This window comes from Bos grunniens, chromosome 3 (assembly GCF_055505025.1).
Source record: "Bos grunniens cultivar Pamir isolate PY7600 chromosome 3, Bosgru_T2T1.0, whole genome shotgun sequence".
In the NCBI taxonomy this organism is placed as follows: Eukaryota; Metazoa; Chordata; class Mammalia; order Artiodactyla; family Bovidae; genus Bos; species Bos grunniens.
In genome coordinates, this window is record NC_141167.1 from 71,263,400 (window position 1) to 71,290,406 (window position 27,007).

General features: G+C 37.9%; 1 protein-coding gene and 1 long non-coding RNA gene across 4 annotated transcripts; one reads left to right on the forward strand and one right to left on the reverse strand.

Annotated features, from left to right (window-relative positions):
- Positions 1–331: 331 nt before the first annotated feature.
- On the reverse strand, positions 332–5,080 carry LOC147375824 (uncharacterized). Of its 3 annotated transcripts, none has more exons than XR_015160519.1 (2): positions 4,269–5,080; positions 332–1,687 (listed from the first exon to the last, which is right to left on the reverse strand). It is a non-coding gene; the product is annotated as an uncharacterized LOC147375824 (long non-coding RNA). The 3 variants fall into 3 exon arrangements; XR_015160521.1 differs by having other exon boundaries at positions 4,452–4,673; XR_015160520.1 differs by having other exon boundaries at positions 2,920–4,640.
- DR1 (down-regulator of transcription 1) lies at positions 4,723–25,736 on the forward strand. Its single transcript, XM_086391276.1, has 3 exons — positions 4,723–5,677; positions 16,347–16,510; positions 23,745–25,736. Exons 1-3 carry the CDS (start codon positions 5,458–5,460, stop codon positions 23,889–23,891), a joined length of 531 nt encoding a protein of 176 aa, XP_086247402.1. The 5' UTR covers positions 4,723–5,457; the 3' UTR covers positions 23,892–25,736.
- The last annotated feature ends 1,271 nt before the right edge of the window (positions 25,737–27,007 follow it).

A 27,007-nucleotide genomic window follows, 5' to 3' on the forward strand; every position in this document is an offset into this window, starting at 1 on the left:
ACCAGGCTCCTCCGCCCATGGGATTCTCCAGGCAAGAGTACTGGAGTGGGGTGCCATTGCCTTCTCCAATATTTTGCTTTAATATTAAAGGAAAAATTTAATACCCATACCCAGTAATTTTAATCACTCCATAAAAATTCTTCAAACAGGTATACTATATTATTTCTGTATTATTTTAGATTCCCTTTTTTCCCCTATTACCAAGAAGTGACGAAATATAGCTCTTTTCTTTCTTTGGTATTAGTGCTTCAAATATGGAGGCTGGGATGGGGTCTTTCTTACCTACTGCCATTGTCCCAAGTACCTAGCAAAGTATATGGTAGACACCCAATAAACATGAATGTTTATTCATTTATGCAAGCAAGAATGAACAATTGGATTTACATAAGGAAAGGCTTCCTAATTCCATCTGCTTCAAATGATTTTAAACTAGCACAATCAAAAAGTCATTATCATTTGAAAGAAAAACATATTTGCATCACATCTTGAATTTATTACCTACAGATAAAGGAATCCTTTATTTACCTTAAAATTCAGTTACAAAGTTGACCCATAAAATAGATGAAAGAATTCCAAGGTTTTTATTCATGAACTGCTTCTATAAATATCACTAGATGAACACCATCTCTTCTCAGTTCTTATTCCCTTCTCTGCAACTCTTGACATTTTTGGCTACTTCTTAAACTCCATCATGTATCAGTTTCTGCAATCACTGTTTATAATCACTCACTTATAGTCTTGTCTTCAGGGCTGACTGGTTCAAGATGGCACGGTACAAGGACATGTGCCCATCTCCTGTGAGAGCACCAACTAGCTTTTGAACAACCATGGACAGGAGGATGCTGGAACCCACCAAAAAAAGATATCCCACATCTAAAGACAAAGGAGAAGCTACAACGAGATGGTGGGGGGAGGGCACAATCACGATAAAGTTAAATCCCATACCCGCCTAGCAGGCAACCCACAAACTGGAGAACACTAATATCAAAGAAGTTCTCCCACTCTTGTGATGGTTCTGAGTGTCCTAGCCTGGGGATCCAGCAAAGGGACTAGGAATCCCCAGGGATTCTGACTGTGAAGGCCAACAGGATTTGATTGCAGGACTTCCATAGGACTGAGAGAAATAGAGACTTCACACTTGGAGGGCACAAACAAAATCTTGTGTGCGCCAGGACTGAGAGGAAAGGAGCAGTGACCCCACAGGAGACTGAACCAGACCAACCATCTAGTGTTCGATGAACTCCTGCGGAGTCGTGGGTCAGCAGTGGCTCGCTGCAGGGATGGGGGCACTAGCAGCAGCAGTCCCAGGAAGTGCCCCTTAGTGTGAGCCCTCTTGGAGGTCACCATTGTTTTTCAGTCGCTAAGCTGTATCTGACTACTTGCAATTCTATGAACTGCAGCATGCCAGGCCTCCCTGTCCTTCACTATCTCCTGGAGTTTCTCAAACTCATGTCCATTGAGTTGGTGATGCCATCCAACTATCTCATCTTCTGTCACCCCCTTTCCCTCCTGCCCTTAATCTTTCCTAGCATCAAGATCTTTTCCAATGAGTAAGCTCTTCACATCAGGTGGCCAAAATATTGGAGCTTCAGCATAGTCCTTCCAGTTAATATTCACGGTTGATTTCCTTTAGGATTGACTGGTTTGATCTTGCTGTCCAAGGGACTCTCAAGGGTCTTCTCCAGCACTACAATTTGAAAGCAGCAGACAATTGGATTAAAGTTTTACTGAGAACAGCCCTGCCCACTAGAGCAAGATCCAGTTCTCACTGCCAGTCCCTCCCATCTGGAAGCTTGCACAAGCTGCTTATCCTCATCTACCAGAGGGCAGATAGAAGAAACAACTATAATTCTGCAGCCTCAAGAAGGAAAACCACAATCACAGAAAGTAAATAAAAATGAAAATACAGAGGACTAAATCCCAGATGAAAGAAAAAGATAAAACCCTAGAAAAATAACTAAATGAAGAGGAGATAGGCAACCTTCCAGAAAAAGAACTCAGGATGATAGTGAAGATGATCCAGGGTTTCGGAAAAAGAAAGGAGAAGATCCAAGAAATGTTTACCAAAGAACCTAGAAGAACTAAAGAACAAACAAGAGATGAACACTGTACTAGATGGAATAATCTTGTCTTCAGTCTGTTTTATGAAACATGCCCAGATCTGTATATCTAATCCTGATCATTCTATTTGGACCTTTCAATCTCATCCACCTCCATTTCCTTAAAGTCTTACTTTGCTTGTATTGTCAATCTACACCTCTTTTCCTTTGAACTACATGTATGTGTCTCCTAGCCTTTGCAATTTTTTCTTGACCCTGCTTCTTCCTCAAGTGTCATTCCATTGCCCCTTTCCCTTCACCACCCAGACTTTCCTGGTGGCTCAGACGGTAAAGCCACCGTCTGTCTACAATGCAAGAGACCAGGGTTCGATCCCTGTGTCGGGAAGATCCCCTGGAGAAGGAAATGGCAATCCACTCCAGTACTATTGCCTGGGAAATCCCATGGACAGAGGAGCCTGGTAGGCTACAGTCCATGGGGTTGCAAAGAGTTGGACACGACTAAGCGACTTCACTTTCACTTTCTTCACCACCCAACTTTTGGAAAGTGTGTTCTGTACTCCTTGCTCTTTTCCGCATTCCTCTCCTTAACTGTTTGCATGTTGACTTCTGCTTTCTCCTATTGACCTTTTACTTCAGTGATTGATTGATCCCCTTCCAACAATGCTTCTCTGTAGCATCTCACACCCTTCCAACTTAAGCCTGCATACCTACAGAAACCAACAAGGAAAACCACAATGATAAACCCACACAGCAACTAGAGAGTAACCCCCACTCTGGGCAACTAAAGAAAGCCCACCAGCAACAAAGACCCAAGGCTGCCAAAAATAAAGAGCACAGCAACCCACGCCAGTATTCTTGCCTGGAGAATCCCAAAGACAGAGGAGAGTGGCAGGTAGCAGTCCATAGGGTTGCAGAGTCGGACTTGACTGAAGTGACTTAGCACACGTGTGCACAAACATGAACAAAAAAACTCCCCTCATGGCTTCCTTTGCACTACACCTTCTTGGTTTCTAACAAGTATCCCCTGACATACTTTCTTCTTTTTGTCCTTGGACTTCTTTTTTACTCTACTATCCTTAAAGGTCCTCATTCACCTCCAGAGATAACAAATATTTACCAAGTGCCTATTATGTAGCAGGATCTGTTCAGGCCCCAGGGATACAGGGATGAACAAACCAGAAGCTCACTGTGTCTGTAGTACTTCCTTTTCTAATTTTTTAAAATTATTATTTATTTTTGCCTATGCTGGGTCTTCCAGGGAGTGGACTTTCTCTAGTTGTGGTGGTGGTGGGGGTATTCTTCATTGCAAGCTGGACCCTTTCGAGTTGTGAAGAACAAAAATTGGATTTCCAGAAGAATATTATGATGTAGGAAACAAACAAGCATGTAGAAAGGAAAACAAGATACATAGGAAGCAAACTTTCATAGAGGCCTACATCTGAGCCAACAGTTTCACATTCCTATTTTGAATAAAAAGTTTAAAATATCATTTTATCAAAGACATTTTGACTAAACTTAATAATGCTAAGAAACAAATGTCTACATTGCAGAAGTTAAAGAACTTGCAAATGTACTGGAGAAAACGCTAAATGAAAAAAAAAGGAACAAGTATGATTTCCTCAAGATGCGACATCTAGGGTTGTACACCAAAATACAAAACTTTAAGAAAACATTTCAAACAACCCAGTTGCTGCCAGTGTACAACAACTGTATATGATTAAGTAAAGTGCCTAAACTGATTTAAATTTTATCTTTTACTTTTGAGAAATTGCAACACTCTATTTATAACAGCCTCTTCTTCAAAAAGACGTTGTGGCAAACTTACTTTAAAAAAAAAAATGCAATTTTTGTAAAGAACTTGCCACACGTTTGCTTCCCTGGAAAGAAGAGAAAATCAGTTTCTTAACATACTTTAACCCACTTTCCCCCACCTTAGCAGAACCAATACATCACGGAAAACGTCTAAGTGGGAACATTGTAATTTGGCTCATTGTACACTACGCCTCTCCACTACGTTGGATCTTATTTTTAGTTTCCAGCTTAGCTGTTAATTAGTAGTGGCTGTCACTTCTCTGTTTCATTTCCCATAAACCCAGAAAAATGGGTGGAGGACCATAGAGAGCTTTGGTCCAGATAGTCTATTAGATATCAACAGTTTTTTCCTCAGGACGATGCAGCCCCAGGAAAACGGAGTTTTCCTTTTCTTACATCCCATTCTGGAACCTGGACTTCGTTCCTCTTCCTTTCAATCTCAATTCGGGCTCTTTAACGTTAGCAAAGCAAGTTCTTGGAACGAAATCCAGCGCTCCTTTGTCTCCAAACGTGGCTAAGAAGGCCTCAGCTGGCCGAGAGAAAGTAGTGGCAGCGATCCACCCTAGCCAGTACACCCACCCATCACAACCCGCTTCTGGTGCCGAAGCCCTGGCGCGTGCTCGGATGTCTTCGGTACCGCGAGGCGCGCGCTCGCCCGGTCACTATCCCTGGGAAGGGGCGGGACCCCAGAGCGCGTGCCGGTACTGCGGCAGGCGGAAGCTGCTGGCGGAGAAGACGGGCGGTTCCCGCCCGCGAGGGTGGGGGAAGGGCGGCTGACACACCCGGAAGTTGGTCTGGAAGTGGGCTTGCGGGGGGGGGGGGGGTAACGTGTGGGGGTGAGGCTTCCGGTAGCGCAAAGGGTATCGGGAGAGGCTTCCAGTAAACCTTCTCTGGCCTCTGGAGGGACCACCGTTGCGGCGGCTTCGGCTTCCACGATCTGCGTTCGGGCTAAACGGTCACAGCAGACGCCGCTGCCGGTCCCCTTGTGCCTGGTTCTGTCCGTATTCGTTCCCAGGAGACCGCCCTGGTTTCAGCAGCGGCTGCGGCCGACATGTTGTGAGGCGGCGGCGCGGGTGTCTGAAGGATGGTTTGGCCGAGGCGGCGGCATCGGCTGCTGGCGGCGGCGGCGGGGGCGGCAGCGGGGGCTCCGGTTCTGTAGAGCCTTGCCGGCTGAGTATCCGCCCTGTTCCGCGGCCAGACCAGTGCCCCCGGACCTTGCCTCTGCTCCGCGCCGTTGGGGAACGGTTAGACGACAGCGCACGCCCCTCTGAGGAGACACGAAGGGGGTTTTCTAGTGCTCAGATTCCGGACCACCTTGCCTTCCCCTCCGACCTGGGCAGTGCTGTCCCCAGAATCCTCAACAACCCCCCTCCCGCCCACCTCCAACTTTGCTCCCAACCTCGCCTTAAATCTTTCACACACACGGGTGTTCCCCTCTCTCTCCAGCCACCCCTGGCCCCTTAATTTTCTGCACGCTCATCTCAGAGGGACTCCTGGATCGCTCTCCGAGGGCGGCCTTTTGAAAAATCGTCGTGGACCAGAGTTGAGGAGTTTTTAAAAGTCGGGGCGCGAGAGAGAAGGTGCGATGGCTTCCTCATCTGGCAACGATGATGATCTCACTATACCCAGAGCTGCTATCAATAAGATGATCAAAGAGACTCTCCCCAATGTCCGGGTGGCCAACGATGCCCGGGAGCTGGTGGTGAACTGCTGCACTGAATTCATTCACCTTATATCTTCTGAAGCCAATGAGATTTGCAACAAATCGGAAAAGAAAACCATCTCGCCAGAGCACGTCATACAAGGTAAGTGGTATTTGTGGGATTTTGTTTCAAAGAGGGGCCGGGGACAGCCTGCTGGTCGCGTGACGCGTTCATGTCAAAGCCTTCAGTTCTGTCCCCTGGTTAGTATTGGTAACTGAAAACCCATTGCGGGCATGGAGGCAGCCGGTGCCTTCAGACCTCTGTAGTATTCTCGTGGTCCTTTTCAAACACCAAATGCAGGTGAGAGCTGCAGGCGATTAAGTCGGCTAACATTCCCCCTAAGAAAGTAGTAGTAGCGGTCTCAGCTTACAGCTAGGTAAACCTAAGCAACAAGAACTTTGCCTGCCTAAAGTGAAACCTGGATCATGACAACTGAGAGAGGAAGCCAGAAGTTCTTGGAGAATTAGAATTCAGACAGGAAGTTCAAGCTTGAGTGGAGAGGGCACCCGTTTCCCACCCGACCTTTTTCACCAGTGTAGAAGAAAAGATCAATTTTCAGAACATGAATAAAAATATTCTTAACGTGAATGTTCACAATTGTAAAGTTTATTAGTATTGACTATAGTATATTTTCCGCTTTAAAAATGGTTTCATGGTCCCTACCGTTCATCAACAAGTTGCTAAAGTACTCCAGTTCTATTCTGTAAGAAAGAAGCAGTCAGTATTCTTTAACCTTCCTTCCTTCCTTCCATAGCTTGCATTGTTCCATAGAGGTAGGTTTTTAAAGTTTAAAGACTGTGAGATTTTTTTTCGTGGAACATTCCCTTTTGTTTCCTGCTGTCCTCTCCGTTTAGCTGTATAGGCTTAAGCGTTTATTGAACACTTCTGCAAGTTTAACCATTTCTCCTCTTGCATCTTGGAAAGGATTTAGTTCAGTTAATAGGGCTTTGGAGGACCATATTCTGATGGTTTGTTTGTTTCAGCATTACTAGTCATAATGTTTTGGGAAGCACTTTTCTGTAACTGGTATATATAATCTTATGGGAAGGTTGTGGTCAATTTTGAAGTGATAGCTTGCCTTTTATAATAACCGAATTAAAATTCTAACAATTTCTGGATCGCTTTTGAAGTCAGAAAAAAAAGATTCATTGTTAATTTAATTTTGGTAGGCAGGCAGTTATCTACCATTTTATTGTTATTAACTTTTTAAAAGGTGACTTTCCTGTTATACTGAAGTAGAGGACACATCTGCTCATATTCACCATATACAGTATTTTACGGTAATTATTGACAGAAGTATTTTGTCATTTCATTTTTGATTCTTACTGATATATAAAACATACTCTGACATTTCCATTTCAGTACATAAGGAGAAAAAGAAATCCCTAGGAAAAGGTATATTTGACTTTAAAGCTAGTCTTCTACTTGTTTAGAGTACTCTGGCAAGTAAAATGAAAGCCAAGTTGTCTATTTTTCCTCTTGTGTTTTTATTTTTACATTATATGTGCAATTGTCACAAATCTTTCACAAGATTGTCCAACACAAATAGCTGTAATTTCCTTTTATAATTCATAAAAGAGAAAACAGATCTTTTATCAACATTGCCTTTCTAATGAAAATTGCAAAAGATTTCAAAAGGATCTGCTTAAACATTGTTTATACCACAGAAGTGGGGATCTTTCCAAAAATCTAATAACGCCTTACAATCTGTCTTCTTGGGTAGAGTTTATTCTTTTCTAGGATATATTTAGATTTCTGATTGACATGATGGAAGAAAAGTGCAGCTGTAGCTAGCAGTATGCTAGCTAAATAGCTCAACTTTGGAATATGCTAAATTCAGTTTAACGTATGAGTCAGAAAGTTCCAGTGAAAGCATTTTCCTTATGTACTGAGGATGATTTATTAATTAAAAAAATAATGTATTGAGCTGTTATAGCTTTATAAAATTACTTTTGTTTTCTTGTAACATTGCTGTTCTTAAGTGTTAGATAAGGATGTACATTTTAACCCCAAATTCTCCCCAGTTAGAGGGATAGACTTTATATATTTATAATCTCATATTGCGTAATAATTTAAAGAAATTTTTGTCTTGAGTGATTAAAATTTTTTAAAAGAAATCCTTAAGGTGTGGTTTTTTTTTTAGGTGTTTAAGGTGTAATTTTATAGACTGACTGGAAAGCTGATTATGACATTTTTTAATACTGTTCTGTCAATTTGATTATTTAGGAATGTAAGATATATCCATGTAGAATAGTGTACATTTTAAAGTGGTTTGATTCTCACTTATTTAAGTTTGGATTTTTTTAGTAATAAGTTTAATGAACTAGACTTTGCTTCAGGACATTTCGCTTGCCACTTTGCCTTCTCAGAGCAAATTTTGAGGCAGTTTTGTAAAATGCAAGCTAAAGTTGAACAAATTTTATTGCCAGTAAATCTGAAATTATATAACCTAGTTAAAATATAAAAAAATTTAATACAAATATTTTGCTTATTTTAAGAACATGGGCTTGGCATTGAAGATAACATACACACAAATAGAGGGAGTTCTACACTTAAAAGATGTTTTTATTTTGTTTCTGGGTTTCTGTGATCACATTCTTAAATGAGTTCTAACATGTTCTGTTGTATTATGGAAAGAACTGACATTGAGTGTTAAGAACTGCAAAGTATACTGTGAAGGGTTTGGCCTTAGGCAAATATGTTAACTTAGGTTTCCCCAGTTATGTATAAATAATACTTAATGGTATCAGGTATAATTAGCAATTACTGTTAGAATTGAGAAACTTATATGAAATAATGCTACAATGTAAAAACTTTATATGATACTGATTAAAATGTAAAGCTGAAGGTCTGTTATGTTTAACCTTATGTCATGATGCCATTTGTAAAGAGAAAGTGTAAGTAGGAATATTTTAAATGATATTTTTATTTCTGCATTTTAAGTCTGTTGCTACCTTTTCTTTCTTACTTTTTTGAGAATAGTAACTGCAAGTTAGTGAAAGTTTGAAAAAGTCTCTGAGGATTCACTTCAGCAGTTGTATTGCTCCAATCCCTCTCACGCTGGTACTTGGTAAAATACAATAAAAATGAGTCACTAGAAAAACAAAATGAAAAATTTTGATATTGCACTCAATAGAAATAAAATTACTGTCAAATTGCTATGAAGTTTCTTTTTTTCCCCAGCTTTTTGAACTATAATTGACATATAACATTGTGTAAGTGTAAAGTTTACAACCTAATGATTTGGTGTGTGTATATATTATAAATTAATTATCACAATAAAATTAGTTAACACAGCCATCACTTCACATAGCTGCAGTTTTGCTGTGAAGGCTCTTAAAATGCTTAGTTTGAGTTACAGTACTTAACTCATTGCAGACAATTACGTGATGAAACAGTTATGATACAAATCCACAGACCATACTTTAAGTATCCTTGTTCTAAAGCTTCAACCACAGTCTGTTTTGGAAAGTGGATTTGAAGTAGTTTTGCAATCAGGGGATCTGAGTGATTGCAAAGAAGTTGTATTGTAATAATAGTAATAATAATGAGAATAGTATTGTGTTGCCTAGATAAGCATCCCTACTGATACTTTTTTTCCTGAAGGGACACATGTAATTTACATTGAACAATTTATCGCACACAGGTACTTTTTAAGTTAGGACTTTACTATCTTCTTTAAAATCAATATGTTTTTTGTTTTTGTTTTTCTTCTGCCACCCAACAGTTAACTTTTGAATTGGCACTGTGCTAGATACTGCTAAGGATATAAAGATGAATGATATTTGATTCTTGCTCTGCCATCCATCTCTCATTGTTGTCCCGGATTCCAAGGAGTGGTGATACCATAGAGAAGGGATCCCCAAACCCTGGTTAGAACTGGGCCACACAGCAGGAGGGTGAGCAGTGGATGAGCAGGAAGCTTTATCTGCCACTCACCATTACTCACATTACCACCATGGAAAAATTGTCTTCCACAAAACTGGTCCCTGAGGCCAAAAAGTTTGGGGACCGCTGCCATAGATGACATGATTCTTAAGGGTCTTTGTTAGGCCATTAAACCAAGAAATCACTTTGGCCTACCTTCTTTTAATGTATTTTAAGTGAACTACAGCACCTCCCTCCCCTAACGTACAAACAAAAGAAAGGAGAGAAATTAGAGAATGCCATTTTTTGTATTTTAGTTTCTTTAAATGAAAAGCATGCACTATGCATTTGAAGGATAAAATAATTCACACAAATTCATGTTATAACAAAACTTTTGGGGAGTACATCATTACTGTAAAATATAAGATATGCCTATGTTAAAATTGTTGTTGGGTGTACATTTTTACCTTTTTTTTTTTTTTAAGTAGTCATAACTGTCTTTCAAATTGAAAAAATATTGCTAAGGGATTTTCCCCCCTAATATGCTGTGTGCTTTTCTGAATACAGTTTTAAGGTAGATACCAGCATACCTCTGAGAAACAAGTGATATGTGTTTTATCCACAAATTTAAAAATAGATGTACTATTACTCATTTTATTTATTTTTATTGTTTTAGCTTTTACTCTGAGATCCTTAGGGCCAGGGCATCAGCAGTCCATAAAATCCCTTTGTACCAATTGGAAAAAAATACTCCTTCCTTGAAAACCTTTATTATCATCTGACAGAAAAAGTGCCATAGTAAGAGTTTAAATCTATGATGTTTACAGTATGAATGGCTCTCCCAGATACATTGCTGTTGTACACTGAACAACCTGCACAGCTAAGATGGTCCTGTTTAGGAGACATTTTCCTTATCCTTTTTTTTTTTTTTTTAAATTTTATTTTATTTTTAAACTTCACATAATTGTATTAGTTTTGCCAAATATCAAAATGAATCCGCCACAGGTATACATGTGTTCCCCTTATCCTTTAAGATTCTCCTTTATGTAAAATGGGGGTATTACTACTGCGTGATAACAGATGTAAAATATCCCTGTTTCAGTTCAGTTTAGTTCAGTCGCTCAGTCGTGTCGACTCTTCGCAACCCCGTGAATCGCAGCACGCCAGGCCTCCCTGTCCATCACCAACACCCTGAGTTCACTCAGACTCATGTCCATCGAGTCAGTGATGCCATCCAGCCATCTCATCCTCTGTCGTCCCCTTCTCCTCCTGCCCACAATCCCTCCCAGCATCAGAGTCTTTTCCAGTGAGTCAACTCTTCGCATGAGGTCGCCAAAGTACTGGAGTTTCAGCTTCAGCATCACTCCTTCCAAAGAAATCCCAGGGCTGATCTCCTTCAGAATGGACTGGTTGGATCTCCTTGCAGTCCAAGGGACTCTCAAGAGTCTTCTCCAACACCACAGTTCAAAAGCATCAATTCTTTGGCGCTCAGCCTTCTTCACAGTCCAACTCTCACATCCATACATGACCACAGGAAAAACCATAGCCTTGACTAGACGGACCTTTGTTGGCAAAGTAATGCCTCTGCTTTTGAATATGCTATCTAGGTTGGTCATAACTTTCCTTCCAAGGAGTAAACGCCTTTTAATTTCATGGCTGCATCACCATCTGCAGTGATTTTGGAGCCCCCCAAAATAAAGTCTGACACTGTTTCCACTGTTTCCCCATCTATTTCCCATAAAGTGATGGGACCGGATGCCATGATCTTCGTTTTCTGAATGTTGAGCTTTAAGCCAACTTTTTCCCTCTCCACTTTCACTTTCATCAGGAGGCTTTTGAGTTCCTCTTCACTTTCTGCCATAAGGGTGGTGTCATCTGCATATCTGAGGTTATTGAGATTTCTCCCAGCAATCTTGATTCCAGCTTGTGTTTCTTCCAGTCCAGCGTTTCTCATGATGTACTCTGCATAGAAGTTAAATAAGCAGGGTGATAATATACAGCCTTGACATACTCCTTTTCCTATTTGGAACCAGTCTGTTCCATGTCCAGTTCTAACTGGCGCTTCCTGACCTGCATACAGATTTCTCAAGAGGCAGGTCAGGTGGTCTGGTATTCCCATCTCTTTCAGAATTTTCCACAGTTGATTGTGATCCACACAGTCAAAGGCTTTGGCATAGTCAATAAAGCAGAAATAGATGTTTTTCTGGAACTCTCTTGCTTTTTCCATGATCCAGCGGATGTTGGCAATTTGATCTCTGGTTCCTCTGCCTTCTCTAAAACCAGCTTAAACATCAGGAAGTTCACAGTTCACGTATTGCTGAAGCCTGGCTTGGAGAATTTTGAGCATTACTTTACTGGCATGTGAGATGAGTACAATTGTGTGGTAGTTTGAGCATTCTTTGGCATTGCCTTTCTTTGGGATGCTGTATCCAGTTAATCATATTTGTTAGCCAAAATGTGTTTAAAATTAGGATTAGTCAGTACAGTTTTGAGATTAAATTTATGGCTGCTCTTGTTGAACCATTTTTTTGAGAGTACAGTGTGCTCAGTGTTGAGAGCACAGCTTTTTCAATAATATTTAATGTTAATCTTGGATTTACTTGCAATTTTCTTTTGAAAGCAGTGTTCTCAACCTTAATGATTTTTTAATATAAATTTATTTATTTTAATTGGAGGCTAATTACTTTGCAGTATTGTATTGGTTTTGCCATACATCAACATGAATCCACCACAGGTGTACACGTGTTCCCCAATCTGAACCCCCCTTCCACCTCCCTCCCCATACCATCCTTCTGGGTCATCCCAGTGCACCAGCCCCAAGCATCCTGATTCATGCATCGAACCTGAACTGGTGATTCGTTTCACATATGATATTATACATGTTTCAATGCCATTCTCCCAAATCATCCCACCCTCACCCTCTCCCACAGAGTCCATAAGACTGTTCTATACATCTGTGTCTCTTTTGCTGTCTTGCATACAGGGTCAACCTTAATGATTTTAATAGCGATTCTTTTTTCTTTTTTTTAACCCAGGCCCTCCATGGTTTAAGGTAGATTGGATTGAAGTTTTTAATATGTAATTTTGAACTCATGACATTTTGAAGAGTTGTCTCTCTATTGCATTGATTTGTTAATTTTGTGAATTTAATATACTTGTTTAGCTAGAATTTAATGGGGTGGTAGTAGCTGTGTGGCTTCCCTGTTGGCTCAGTGGTAAAGAACCTTCCTGCCAGTGCAAAAAGTGCAGGTTTGATCCCTGGGTTGGGAAGATCCCCTGGAGTAGGAAATGGCAACCCACTCCATTATATCTTGTCTAGAGAATCCCACGGACAGAGAAGCCTGGCGGGCTTTAGTGCATGGGTTCACAAGGAGTTGGACACATCTGAGTGACTAAACAACAACAGCAACAGTGCATAGCCGTACATTTATTTGGGTCCTGTACACTTACTAGCATATGCTTTAAAATGTAAGAGAAAAAATAAATAAATTTAAAAACTGAACATGAATAATACATAGTCCAAGTTAGGTAAGGAACTCCTCCGTGTTGGACATTGTGTGAAATGCCTTCAGTTAATTACTTGTTGATTCCTCCAACCCTTAAAGTAATAAAGTACGATAATATAATAATGAATGCTTTATTTTGCTCCTTCTGTGGGCTAAACTCTGTTCTTAGCTCTTTGTTTATATTAATTCATTTACTTTTCATAACAACATGATCTGATGAAATGTAGCTACTGTTGTTCTTGTTTTCTAAGAACAGGGGTGAAAGAACTTAAGTCACACAGCTAATCTAAGAGCTGGAAGTCAATTCCTGGCAGCCTTAAGGGCTGCATGCTTAACCATTATAGTGCTTCTGATTGTAGGAAGATATTATGAAATAGACACTGTTCTCATTTTAGAGATGGAAAATTGAAGCATAGATATTAAGCAACATATCCAAGGTTATACAAATACAGTGAGAACCAAGTTTCATATTCTCTTTTCAAAAAGGGGAGATTACTTCTGTATTAAAGCAAGAGAATTCCAGAAAAACTTCTATTTCTGCTACATTAAAGCCTTTGACTGTGTGGATCACAATAAACTGTGGAAAATTCTGAAAGAGATGGAATTACCAGACCACCTGACCTGCCTCCTGAGAAGTCTGTATGCAGGTCAAGAAGCAACAGTTATAACCAGACATGGAGCAACGGACTGGTTCCAAATCAGGAAAGGAGTATGTCAAGGCTGTATGTTGTCACCCTGCTTATTTAACTTATATGCAGAGTACATCATGCACAATGCTGGGCTGGATGAAGCACAAGCTGGAATCAAGATTGCCGGGAGAAATATCAATAACCTCAGATACGCAGATGATACCACCCTTATGGCAGAAAGCGAAGAACTAAAGAGCCTCTTAATGAAAGTGAAAGAGGAGAGTGAAAAAGTTGGCTTAAACTCAACATTCAAAGAACTAAGATCATGGCATCTGGTCCCATCTCTTCATGGCAAATAGATGGGGAAACAATGGAAGCAGTGAGAGACTTTATTTTTGGGGGCTCCAAAATCACTGCAGATGGTGACTGAAGCCATGAAATTAAAAGACGCTTGCTCCTTAGAAGAAAAGTTATGACCCACCTAGACAGCATATTAAAAAGCAGAGACATTACTTTGCTAACAAACATCCATCTAGTCAAAGCTATGGTTTTTCCAGTTGTCATGTGTGAACGTGAGAGTTGGACTGTAAAGAAAGCTGAGTCCCAAAGAATTGATGCTTTTGAACTGTGGTGTTGGAGAAGACTCTTCAGAGTCCCTTGGACTGCAAGGAGATCCAACCAGTCCATTCTGAAGGAAATCAACTCTGGATATTCAATAGAAGGACTGATGCTGAAGCTGAAACTCCCAATACTTTGGCCACCTGATGTGAAGGACTGACTCATTTGAGAAGACCCTGATGATGGGAAAGATTGAAGGCAGGAGGAGAAGGGGACAACAGAGGATGAGATGGTTGGATGGCATCACGGACTCAATGGACATGAGTTTGAGCAAGCTGCACGAGTTGGTGATGGACAGGGAAGCCTGGTGTGCTACGGTCCATGGGGTCACAAAGAGTTGGACACTACTGAGCCACTGAACTGAACTGATTTCTGTCTAGAAGGATCAGGCAAGCTTAATTTGAAGACAGAGTTTGATCTGGATTGTGAATGAATTACTGTCAGCATGAATGTGCGAAACCAGTGCCTATTGGGAAACACTTAGTGGTCAGGTTTAGCAAAGTATTCAGGGATTTAATGGCAGAAATAAAGCTGGAAAGGTAGCTGGGGCTAGATCCTGGAGGATCTTGTTGTAGGGCTAAGGAAATAAAACTTTTCTTTAGATTGTAGTGGGATACCATAAGTCATTTACTAGCTTCTTTTGATATTATTTCCAGCCAGTATTATTGAAAATATACTGCTATGCTCGTGCCTTTAAAAAGAGAAAATACAAATGAAAAACTTTGGCTTCTAGCATTAACACTTAAAAAATAATGTCTATCAATTCAAGTAAAAAATTTAGGCTGCCTAGTTTTCACTTAATTTCCTACTATACCCCCAAGCTCCTTGAGGCCAGGAATTAGGTGGTAGTTAATTTGGTAATTTGGTAAATAGAACTCAGAATAATGTCTTATTGAAATTTGGGAAGGGTCAAAAGATAGGATCTCTTAAGTTAAAATTCAAGTAGTAGCAGTCTACTTCTTGACATCAGGTTATTTCTAAAGATGGTTGATGAAAACAGCTTAACATACAAAATAATTTAAAACTGTAAAATCACTCAAAATGCCTTTAAAAACCTCAGCTTACATGGGAATGTACATTTTAAAGGTATATTTGGTATTCTCCATGAAAAGCAAATTCAGTGAGAACTTAGGGCATCTTTACTGAGGGAGCCTGGTTCATCATAACTGTTGAAAGTCTGTAAAAATAATTTAAGTTCATTTACTATGTTTTTTATCACCTGTATTTCATTGTTGGTTTAGAAAGCAAAATATGACTTCGGGGCATTAGTCAACATACAGAAAACTATATAATTTTAAATACTGTGAGCCAAAAGGAAATTTTATGCTTTGTCTTTCTAGATTACAGAAGGCTTTATTTTCTTATAAATTTTTCTTTCTAAATGTGAAAAAATAGAATATTTTGTTGATGTTTCTTTTATCCTTATAGTCTTCCCTTATCTCAGTTTTTTTGCCACATCACTTTAAATATTTTTGCAGTATTTCTTGTAAGTTTGATTTTTCAGGGTCTTTGACTGAATAAATTCCGAATTTCATAAGTTATTTCCAGCAGTTTTTCTTAAACTTGGCAGGTTGAGTGTCTTTGCTAAAAATAGTTTCCTGTTGGTATATTAGACAAAAGAACTTAACTATTCTTTCCCCCGTCCTACTGTAAGTTAGATAAAGCTTATGTTACCAGCCTACTTTTTCTAAGCCGTTTTATTAACAAGTATATTCCAAATATTTCCTTTTTTTGTATTCTTCAAGAAAATGACAGACTTAATGATTTATTTAATATGAGTGGTATAGGAAAAAATATTTTCTTAGTAAAACCACATGTTCTTACATTGGGCCTTTTTTTTCTTTCCTCACAGGAAATGCTTTAGTTTTTAAAAAACTAAAAAGAAAAGGAAAAGTGAAGGCCTGTGCCTTGATATGTTCCTTAAGTTTTAACTAATTTGCAATCTAATATTAAGAAAGCTGATAAAATATTTTGTCTTAGCCATATGGATGATTATTGTGCACTGTAAAATAGGTAAAATTATTAGAAGACAATAGTCTTCCCCTCCAAATACCTCCCCCCACCCCCACCCCCCATTGGCAAGCTTCACAATGGTGAAGAAAAAGTAGTGTTTTATCACTTTCTGATGTTTTCATATTTTCATTTTCCCAGCACTAGAAAGTTTAGGCTTTGGCTCTTATATCAGTGAAGTAAAAGAAGTCTTACAAGAATGCAAGACAGTAGCATTAAAAAGAAGAAAGGCCAGTTCTCGTTTGGAAAATCTTGGCATTCCTGAAGAAGAATTATTGAGACAGCAACAGGAATTATTTGCAAAAGTAAGTAACACATATTAAATTATTTCATGTGAATCTGACCCTTTTTGAACACCAAAATCATAGTTTTCTAAAATCATTTCCCAAGTCAATCTGCATGTCCAAAGAATTTTGTTTTTGTGGCTGATTGTTTAATCATAGAGTCTGATGTTAGATCTGGCCAATTTGACTCTATTTGGCCAGCTGTTTACTTTACATAAAAGTAAATATTTGTAGCAACCTGTTTTCTGAGGAGAACAACTCCAAATGACTACTGAGACTTTACTTTGATGTTTTTTTCAGGCAGAATGACCATTTAAAAGCATGAAAAGTATACCTAAACATTCGTAAGATTTAAACTGATGGACTGGTGAGAAAATATTTTATCAAATTTTTAGACGAATGGCATATTAAAAAAACCTGACTCACATTTACTTTTTAGTTAACTTAGGTCTTTACTACACCTTTAAAACACTCTGATCTTTAAAACTTTGAAGGGTCAGTGGAACAGAGAAAGGCAGAAAACTTTTCTCCTTTTTTGCTTTTTTTATTGTCCAGTCTGTGGAGGATTAGCAACAAGAACTATTTGTTATTTCCCTCTGTTTTTTAAAAAAGGAGACCACCGGGAGCTGAAATTGAGTGGAGTTTGTGACTGCTGCTGCTGCTGCTAAGTCGCTTCAGTCATGTCCGACTCTGTGCGACCCCATAGACGGCAGCCCACCAGTCTTCCCCGTCCCTGGGATTCTCCAGGCAAGAATACTGGAGTGGGTTGCCATTTCCTCCTCCAAGAGTTTGTGACTAGCCTCTCAGAATTTCTCCAGTGTTACTGCTCTGCCATCTTCTTGGCCTGCCTTAGCCCATTGTCAGAATCCTGGATACCTTCTTCATTCCCTTCCAGGTCCCTTGGTGACAGTAGTAACAAGCTCTGTAATGTATTTTGGATCATCCTTCTGTGGAAGATCATATTTTCCAAAGATGACTGCTATAGTGTCTCTTACCCTTCATCTCCATGGCTCACTGTGCCTTTGTATTATAGCAGAGGCAACAAAGGCTGGCAGCATTCATTATCTGATAAAAATACCTAGGGATGAGGATTAGGAGATGAAGAATCCCATGCAGCATGCAACACAGCTTCCGCGTGGAGTGAGTAACACAACAACCAATATGCACATATACCCCGTGCTGATGCAAAGAAAAAGCTTTCCATCAATCCTTTCCATTCAGGCATGGGATGTACTGGGCCTGGTCCAGAATACCCACAGGCAAGAACAAGAAATTCAGAGGGAAAAATTGTCCTTCCCTCCTTCTCTGCCAGGTTCCTTGAAGCTGGGGAGAAGGTAGTTACAGTGTACAGTGATTCTTTTCTTTTTTAAAAAAAAATTATTTATGTTTGGCTGTGCTGGGTCTTCATTGGTATGTGAACTTTTCTGTAGTTGCAGTTAGCAGGAACTACTCTGTAGTTGCAGTGCTAGAGCTTCTCCTTGCGAAGGAGTCTCTTGTCATGGAGTTCGGGCTCCAGGGCGCACGGGCTTCAGTCGTTGCAGCTCCTGGGCTCTACAGCACAGGCTCAGTAGTTGTGATACACAGGCTTAACTGTTCCATGGCATGTGGGATCTTTCCAGGTCAAGGATTGAACCCGTGTCTCCTGCATTGGCAGGTGAATTACCACTGAGCCACGAGGGAAACCCTACAGTGATCCTTGAATGACTGAATATTCACTCCATGTAAGACTGAGAGCTTAATAACCTCGTCATTAAGAATGCAGATCACTGTCCAAGGCTAAATTTATCATCAGGGACTGAGATATCTTAATGATATTTTCACTTGCTCTTCTCTGTACCTCCTTCCTACTTACCCTGCAAAGGCAGGAGCAAGGAATTACGAACTTGAAGATTTACAAGAACAGCTTAAAAAATAGTCCATTCCATTTCTGGGTACTACTGAAATGCTCAGATTGCTCAAGCAAACTGTCTGTAAGTACATACTTTTTTGAAATAAAGCATTGAGCTCACTTTCCAGTGGGAAGATCTTGAAATTTCGACCTAAATCACTGGGTCACAGGTGATTCTGTGGTAAAGAGGATGTAAAATAGTGTTTCAGTTCCATAGAGATACATATTTCATCATAGGAATAGTGCTTTGTGGTCCTTTTTAATTGTCTGTCCCTGCCATTAGTTTGTAAGCTCCCTGACGGCTGGACCTGTTATTAATTGTATCTCTAGCACCCATCTAACGTGGTAACTAGCACAATATTTGTTGAATAAATGACTGAGTTAAATTGATGAGTCAGGGAAGCACAGAACTGTAGGGGTGGAACAGACTTTTGAAATCATTTATTTCAGCCTTGATCTTCCAAATTATGATTCTGAAGTTTGAGGAGGTTCAAGAATCTATTCACCATTATGAAAAAAAAAGGGGAGGGGGAGAAGTGGGGCTGTTTTTCCCCTACAAAGTTCTGGCTTCTCATTTGAAAATGAAAGACAGGTTTGGTTTGAATAGAAGAGGTGAGAATTGCTACAAGTTACTATAATTACTATTAGAACTAGGAAATACCATTTCAGGTCTTTTCCAGATTAGCTCATTAACTACCAGTTTGGTTTATATTAGAAAGTATTTAAACAGTCTTATGGACTCTGTGGGAGAGGGAGAGGGTGGGAAGATTTGGGAGAATGGCATTGAAACATGTAAAATATCATATATGAAACGAGTTGCCAGTCCAGGTTCAATGCATGGTACTGGATGCTTGGGGCTAGTGCACTGGGATGACCCAGAGGGATGGTATGGGGAGGGAGGAGGGAGGAGGGTTCAGGATGGGGAACACATGTATACCTGTGGCGGATTCATTTTGATATTTGGCAAAACTAATACAATTTTGTAAAGTTTAAAAAAAAAGAAAAAAAAAGAAAATTCTTATCAAACATCAAAAAAAAAAAAGTATTTAAATTTTAAGTTATCAAGCACTAGACACCAGATACCATTTAAACTGATAAGGAAGATAAAGCTTACCAATGTTTATTGAGTTCTAACCATGTGTTAATCATGTGCCAAGTGATTTACCAGTATTATTTAATCCTGACAACAACATAGAAAATAGGTGCTAAAGTAGAAAAGCATTTGAGGCAGGCACGACCACATGCAAACAGCGTTGTAATCCATATGAATATGAGATACCAATGGAGGATTGAAAGTTTTTTAAAAAAGCTATTGGCTATTATTTATTGAGTCTCTACTATGGTAGATCACCTACAGGGTGCCAAAGTAAATATTTGATGAAGGGAAAGATGCTCTGCTAAATACTTTATACACTTTGCAGAGTTTTTAATGAACAATACAAATTTTATTGTACCCATTTACACTTTAAGAAACAGACTCAGAGATGGAGAGACTTGCATGAGATCATTTGTTCTACAGATATTTATTAATAAGTCTTCACTATTTACCAGATATAGTGCTAGTTGCTAATCTTATAATAGTGTAAAAAAAGACGGGGTTATGTCTTTATGAAGCTTAGTTTATTGGAAAGGATCGACTTAGACAAAGGAAATGGGTAAATATCTTCTGACTTCAAAACCTGTGCTCTTTCTACAATACTGTGCTAATACTCTAGCCACCATTTTGTTTACTTAAATTTTATTTTGGAACTTTTAAGTGGAATGAATGTACTTTATCATTTCTATGACAAAAAGTTGAATGAAGGAAATAATCTACTGGTTGCAAATTCTGTCTTCACTTTTCTACCCTTGTCATCTCTTTGTTTGTTTTTTTTTTTCTCCCTTATCTCCTTTCTGTCTTGCCCTGACCTATGGATAAAAAATACCCTAGTATTTCTTTGCTCTTGTGAGAAAAATCAGAAGAGAAGTAAAATTATTGTAGCTGCTTAGTACTTTTCCTAGAACACATAGTATTAGTACTTTAGTCTTAAATATGAATGGAACTGATAAATTATTATACCATCTTTTTCATAACTTTCATTTCACTTAATCATTTAGACTTTATTTTACATACTAACAAAAAGCAGCCTCTTTTGAAGCTGTCTTTCAGTGCTAGCAGCAAATGTTTGAAAAGGAAGTACCAGTAATATGTTGAGGTTCGTTAACTGTAAATTGTAAATGAATCGTATTAGTATGTGGGAGGGGGAGTCTTAAAACATAATGAGAATTTCCAGAAGAAGTGGGTTAGCAAGTAATGCCTATTTACTTCCCTTTCACTCTTCCATTTTAGAAGGAAAATACTTTGGATGGATTGGGTAAGAAGCAAAACGGAAGGAAAGAAATTAGAATAAATACCACTGAAATTTTTAATTTATGGACATGAATACAAATAATATTTATCAATCAGTATTGATTTTAAAGGTATCAGAGTGCTTTTTGTTCAGTGAGGAAAGTATGGGTGCTGATATGGGGCAATGGTACCTAAAAAAGTCAGTTAAATTTTAAGTATAACCAGTACATGTCTTTGCAGATTATTGAACAAACTACAATATAATGAACAAACTGAGATAAAGCAGCTTTGCAAATAAAACCTGTGTAGAGACTTGAGATTATTTGAAATTTTTTTGTGCCACAAAATTATACCTATTTATAGTTGATTAGGCCACAGAGTAGGTATTCTTAAGTTGATTAAATTGATATATTTGGTTTGCCGTACGATTTTCAAGTATTTTCTGTGAAGCATTCTTAGTCTGTTTTGAACTCTGGGTATTCCTGCCATAATAGTAAATATGCCTGTGTATTATGGAAATATTTTCCATATTTCTTTATAAAAATAGGTAGAAGTAGTTACTAGAATACCTAAATTTTATTTTAGGTATTTTAATTTCCTAATTTAATCTTTAATTTCCTAAACAAACACAAAAAACATTTTCGTCTCAGAGGGGAGGTGTAATATAGATACCTTAACATCTGTTATATGAGATTGACTACTCATGAGGAAGACATAAAGAGATCCCCAAGTACAGATTTTAATGTAGAAGTGTGCCAGTTACTAAGCAATTGTTTCAGCATGAAACCCCCTTCCTGTGCTAGCTTTGAGAATGGGCCCAGTAGTCTGCAAACAGTGTTTCTGCTTTTCTAGCTGACTTCCCTAGACTCTGCTGCTAGTGGGGGGCTCTGAAGGGAGATTACATGGCTGGGTGGAAGAAGGCACTTGTTCCTTTCTTTTACTTCCAGTTGGCTTCAGGTTCCTTTGAGCAATGCAGCAATGCTTCACCCTGGCTGCATCAGTTTTTTCCTGTAGCAGCAACTGAATCTGGTTTGCAGTTTCTCTTAATACTTACAGAACCAACCCGAACATGCATCCCCTTCCTCAGGTATGTGGGTCTCAAACCTTGGGGCCCTCTTCTAAACTTAGAGATGGTAGTACCAGCCAAATATACTCCTTCAGAAGTCTGAGTTTCAGGTCTGTGGTTTGCTCCTCAAACCTTGTAAGTTATAAAAATTTCAGCCTCTTCTCTTGTTTCAATTTTAAGGTTGATGGCTGCTTCCTGTAGTTGCCATGCACAAATCTTAGTATTTGTTTCTTGCCTCTTCGATTACCTAGTTATCACCTTTATACTTGGTTACTGATCTTTTATATTTACATTCTTTCTGTTTCCCTATCTAGTGTGACTTCTATCTCCTTATTAGACCCCAAATAATACTGGAAGGAGTCAGGAACAAACTTACTGACGAAATAGTATTTCAGGAGTACTTAAAGGAAGAGAGGAATTACAGTAGGTGAAAATCAGATTTCAAAAAGATTGACTATCAGCATGAGTAAAGTAGCAAAAATGGGAGAGTATGAAGTATAATTGGAAAACATTTTATGTTATAGGTGGGGGTTTTTTTTGTTTGTTTTTAGCACAAGGGAAATGCTTTGAAAGAAGATTAGAGAAAATATAGTAGAGCAGACCGTAATTTGGAGGGTCTAAATTCTAGGCTGAGAAATTTGGACTTAATTGGTAACAATTAAATGATTTTTTTATATATTAGAATTACCCCAGGGAATGTTTGGATAATAAATTCATGACATTATTAAGAAAAGTTAGAAATGTACATGGTAAAAAATCTTAAGGTTATGCTGAGCATTATTGTTTTCCCACAAAACATTCATTCATTCAGAAATCCTTGGGGCCTGTATGTTGGGAAAGCAACAATGAATATGGAAACGTTTTCTATTCTCAAGTCTAGAGGAGAAAAAAGATAATATACTCAGGTAACTAGAGAACAAAACAGATAAGTATGGGAATGCATACAGAATTATAGACTATGAAATAGAGTGGAGAATGTGACCTAGAAAGATCAAGAAAACTGATGTGTGTTTTAAATACTGGCAAGCAATTGGCCATTCCTAAACGAGGGAATGAGCCAGGCTAAAAGATTAATTCTGAAAAAAGGCAGAAATGGAGAAACAGCATTGTTTTGGTAAACTCTTAATGGGAAATTATGTGATTTTTTTTCAAGAACAGATTCATTTTTCCCTTCTTGGTATGGTTTTTCTGCTAATAGATGAAATTAAATTGGGAAGGAACCATGTAATGCATGTGGATGTACCTTGGTTTCTCAGATCTAGTGGTGGTTTTTATAGAAGTTATTTCAAATGAATGGGTTTTAACTATCCTACTTAAATTCAGTACTGGATAAGTATTTTCACTAGTTTGTATGTGGGAAGGGTATGTTCTGTGTGTGTGTGTGTGCGCATACATATGTGTGCATTTATAAAGAGGGGAAAGGGACAGAGGAAGAAAGAAATGTATCTATAGGGTAGGAAACTATGATAGAAACTTAAAAGAAATATCAAGATAGCTATTGCATTCATGTTCAGTACTTTTCTGTAACAGAGGTACTGTACTAGTGAAATTCTAAACCACAGATACAATTTTTAGATTGTTAAGTATTTATGTCAAAATATAAGTTGAGAGGGCGGAAGAGTCAAGTGAAACAAAAGAGAGGCAAACACAGGGAAAAGAAAACCAAAGAGAGAATGTTCTGATTTTTCTGTGAACTTTTTTAGGCTGTCTTCAGTTGAACCATTATGTGACATAAAAGGAAACTTTTATAGAAAACTTTTATGGAAACTTTTGAAAACTCTTCTTAAGAGAATTGAGAAGAAGCAGTCTCTCATTATATTTTCTTACAGAGTTCATGTTGTCCCGATGTACAACAACTACAGTGGTTGGAAAATACCCAGTTTAATAATGACTAAGTTTATGGTTGGCTTAATATACAAAGTGTGCATGTTACAGGTTTAAAAAAAATTTTTTTTATGTTTTTTGTGTTTAGGCTAGACAGCAACAAGCGGAATTGGCCCAACAGGAATGGCTTCAAATGCAGCAAGCTGCCCAACAAGCACAGCTTGCTGCTGCATCAGCAAGTGCATCCAACCAGGCAGGATCTTCTCAGGATGAAGAAGATGATGATGATATCTGAAATTCACCAGCTGAGTTTCTATTTCCTTTAAAATGATTTTCCCTGCACAAGAAAACAGTGAAAAAAATGCTTATCTGTAATTTTGCATCTTGGTGGACTTGCCATTGGTATTCTAGGGATATCTGCTGTTAAGTTTCATCTGTTGTGTGCTATTCATGTAAAATCTGTCTCTTTGAACTGTTGAAAATTTAAGGTTCAGTATAATATCAATTTTGAATTTTTAATGGTGTTTATGAAATTTTAGATAGCAGTGAGTGTTTGATCAATAAACAGTGTTACAGAAAACTTCAAGTTTATAAAAATACAGTGAAATTTATACAGAAGCTCTAAATCTTCATTTGCATTTCCTCTGCCCTTTTAACTAAACTAAAAATTAGGAATTTTAAATTATTGGGGGGAGGTGCTGTGTGATATAGTAGACATTAGATCAGGTTGGTGAAAAAGCTCAGTTTTGCAGTATCTGGATTTTGTCTTTTAAAATGAGTATATGTATACAGGCAATAAACATACATGCTCAGATAAATATACTTGTTTAAAAAGATCTCAAAACAAGGCATTCAAAAATTAGAAAGGAGTATGTTCAATAGTAGTTGTAAAATTTGGTAGGTTATGTTTTCAGTTTTGTTTTTATTTTATGTAGAGCTAAAAACTTGTTTTATTATAGCATAATTCATCTTTAGCTACACTATTACATTTCAAAGACTGCCCAGTTTTGAGGACTGTCATGATTCTTAGTATTTCACTCCAGTAATCATTAATAATATTACTTGCTTAGTCCATCTTGTGAAACAGTTGCTTAGGTTGCATTGGTTGGTTCACGAATATTAAGACCTTTCCTAGGGGAAAGAAATGACAGTTAATGAGCATGCTTGTTATAAGAGGGGATTCTTTTTGTAATTTAACTTGTAGTTACAGTTTCCTTGTTGTTTGTTTTTAGCATTCCTTTTACAGTTTCTTGACTAGATGGCCTAGAATGTCCAATACTTCCTTTGAAATGGCGTCATTATCTCCATCATAATTGAGTGATAGCTTTAAAAAATGTTTTGTTTAAGAAAATGTGTCATAATTGATTAGCCCTATATGAAACATAAATAATTTTAACCTGCTTATTAAAAGGGAAAAGCTTTAATTTGGTTCTAATAAGTAAAGTATGATAGTGATTTTTATAGGAATCCAGTGTTTTGAAGAACTGGCCTATTGTGTTTATATTTTGAAAACAAAATGGAAAAGCCACTTAAAATAGTATGAAGTAATCTAAATTACTATGTCAGTTGCCAAATCATTTAAATTTGTGTATTCACCAGGTCTAAAGATAGATTGTGGCTGCTAGAATTCCAGTTTTAATTGAAGAGCTAAATAAGTCAAATGTACAAGTATTAGATTTCTTAATGATCATACTTTGCAGTTTTAGAAAAAGTGAAATGTTGTTACACATTTATTAAATACACTTCTTCCATGCCACAAATAGGTTAATCCTGCTGAATGTTTTGAGTTAAAGTTGATACTGTATCCATGAGTGCGTTTGAACAAGATAGAAGGGATTGTTTTTTTAAAAGTTTAAGTACCAAAGGTAGTCTAGTCTAAGAAATAATAAGTTAATAAGTGTTGGCTTTTCTAATTTGTACTGTAACATCATTATACTTTTTATTTTAAGTATATCTGTTTCTTAGGAAAAAAACGTAGATATTTTCCAGACCTTTTTTTTTTGATGCAGAGTTCAGGTTAATATTTTACTGCATCTGATAATGTATTATATGTTCAAATCCTAGTGACTTTCATTTTGACATTCTTGTGATTTTCATATGCTGTATTCTTCAAGCAATAAAATCTGATGTGTTTTATAAATTGTTTTTATATTTAATGATCTGTACAGGTTGATGGCATGAGATTTCTGTTATTACCATTTTTACTAGTTTCAAGAATCTTAGGCCCCCCAAAACAATTCTGATCTTTAGGTATATAGTACTAGACTTTCTCCTTTGTTTACTGGTTTTTCAGAAAATGTGGTTTTACTTGTATTTTTGTAATTTATAGTCTTAGGATGCAGGCATAATAGAGCTAATTCAGCAGTGTTTTAGTTTATTTTTTAGCAGTGAACTATTATATTGTGTCTTTTGTTGAGATTTTTAAAATCTTTTGGAGAGAGAAACAAAATTTTTAGTATTCTTGAGAAATAAAGTTATTGTTTGGTAAGTATTTTCCCCACCTCCTTGAATATGTCTGTCTTTTTCAGCAGCAAAGGCATCAGAAAAGGCATCAGCTTTTAAAATTATATATACCATACATGTAGGAAAGTACATAAATAAGGGTTTTCACAAATTAAATATAATTTTGCCACCTTCAGATTAAGAAACAGTATTATGAACATCCCAGAAGCTCTCCTCTTGCCCCTGTCTCCGCACCTTCTTCCTCCCCAGAAGTAACTACTATTCTGACTTCTAAAATCAGTTTGCCTGTCTTTTATTTTATGTAAATGCAGTTATACATAATACACTTTTTTTTGCTCATTGTTTTATTTTTGAGTGTATTGATTTCCTGATGCCACTGTAACAAAATACCACAAATCTAAGGGATTTAAAACAACCCAAATGTATTCTCTTGTAGTTCTGAAGATCAGAAGTTCAAAATCAGTTTTATTAGGTCAGAGGCAAGATTGGTTCCTAAATCTGGAAATTGTAAGTGGAGAATCCATTTCCTTATCTTTTTTCAGTTTCCAGTGTCTGCCTATAATTCTTGGCTTGTGCCTTCTTCCTCTGTTCAAAGCTTCTGCTTTTATCATCACATCATCTTTCTTCTGTAGTCAAATGTTCCTCTGCATCTACACTTAGGGCCCACCTGGATAATCCAGGATAATCCCCTGTGTCAAGATCATTAATTTAATCATATCCACAAGATCACTTTTGCCATATTAGATAACATTTACAGGTTTCAGGGCTTCAATCCTAGGTATTTTAGGAGGTAGTTACTTAACCTGCCCAAGTGAGGTTCATTCATATTGTTGCATGTATTTGTAGTTCATTCATTCTTATTGCTGAATAGTATTTCATTAGTTTATTTTTATTATATGCAGAATTTATCCGTTCTGTCATTGGTGGGCATTTGCGTAGTTCCTAGTT